Raw genomic sequence first — 795 nt, forward strand, 5'->3', positions numbered from 1 at the left:
GTTGTTGTTGTAGTGTGTTGTTGTTGTTGTTGTTGTTGTTGTTGTTGTTGTTGTTGTTGTTGTGACTGTGTTTTTGTTTGTTGTTGTTGTTGTTGTTGTTGTTGTTGTTGTTGTTGTTGTTGTTGTTGTTGTTGTGACTGTGTTTGTGTTTGTGTAGAGAGACGCTCCACGGTGATGATAGTTGTCGGATCCGTCATCGCCATCATCGCCGTCGGCACCCTCGTCGTCGCCGGCGTCGTTATCTACTACGCACGCGTGAGGAACCGTGGCGGCGCCGCCTTCTCCCCCTCTCCCTCCACATACAACATTCACCCTCGCACGCACCGCGGCCGCTGGCAGGTGTGACCGCATATCCGCTACCTACCGCTCCCCCTGGCGGCGGGAAGGGGCGTGAATTCACTAGTCTTATCTACGAGTTGCCGACGACAGCGTGGCGACGTCCGTTGTCATATATGTTATTAGCTCACGTGTCGAAGTATAATATGTAAGAGAGCGTGATACATCAGGGTAGAAAACAGTATTTATGTCTAATGTCTAAATATATATATATGCACGTAAAAGAATATTATAGAACAGAATAGAAAGTTATATTTATGTCTAATGTTTATATCTGTATGTGTGCGTGCGTGCGTGCGTGTGTGCGTGCGTGCGTGCGTGCGCGTGTGGAGAGAATAATATTAATATAAAAAGGAAGAGAAATCTATATTTATGTCTAATAAATATATGTGAGTGTATGTGCGTGCGTACGTGTGCTTGTGGGCGTGTGTGTGTGTGTGTGTGTGTGTGTGTGTGTGT

The 795-nt window shown here is 46.2% G+C and overlaps 1 protein-coding gene across 1 annotated transcript in view; it reads left to right on the forward strand.

The window, feature by feature from the left end:
- Positions 1–662, forward strand: part of LOC106816548 — an 8808-nt gene extending 8146 nt beyond the window's left edge. Inside the window, exon 6 of the mRNA XM_014821172.1 lies at positions 158–662. Coding sequence (XP_014676658.1) covers positions 158–345 — 188 coding nt within the window. The 3' untranslated portion in view covers positions 346–662. The remainder of the gene's footprint in view (positions 1–157) is intronic.
- The last annotated feature ends 133 nt before the right edge of the window (positions 663–795 follow it).

The sequence above is a fragment of the Priapulus caudatus genome, unplaced genomic scaffold, assembly GCF_000485595.1.
Source record: "Priapulus caudatus unplaced genomic scaffold, Priapulus_caudatus-5.0.1 Scaffold1412, whole genome shotgun sequence".
NCBI classification, from domain to species: Eukaryota; Metazoa; Priapulida; class Priapulimorpha; order Priapulimorphida; family Priapulidae; genus Priapulus; species Priapulus caudatus.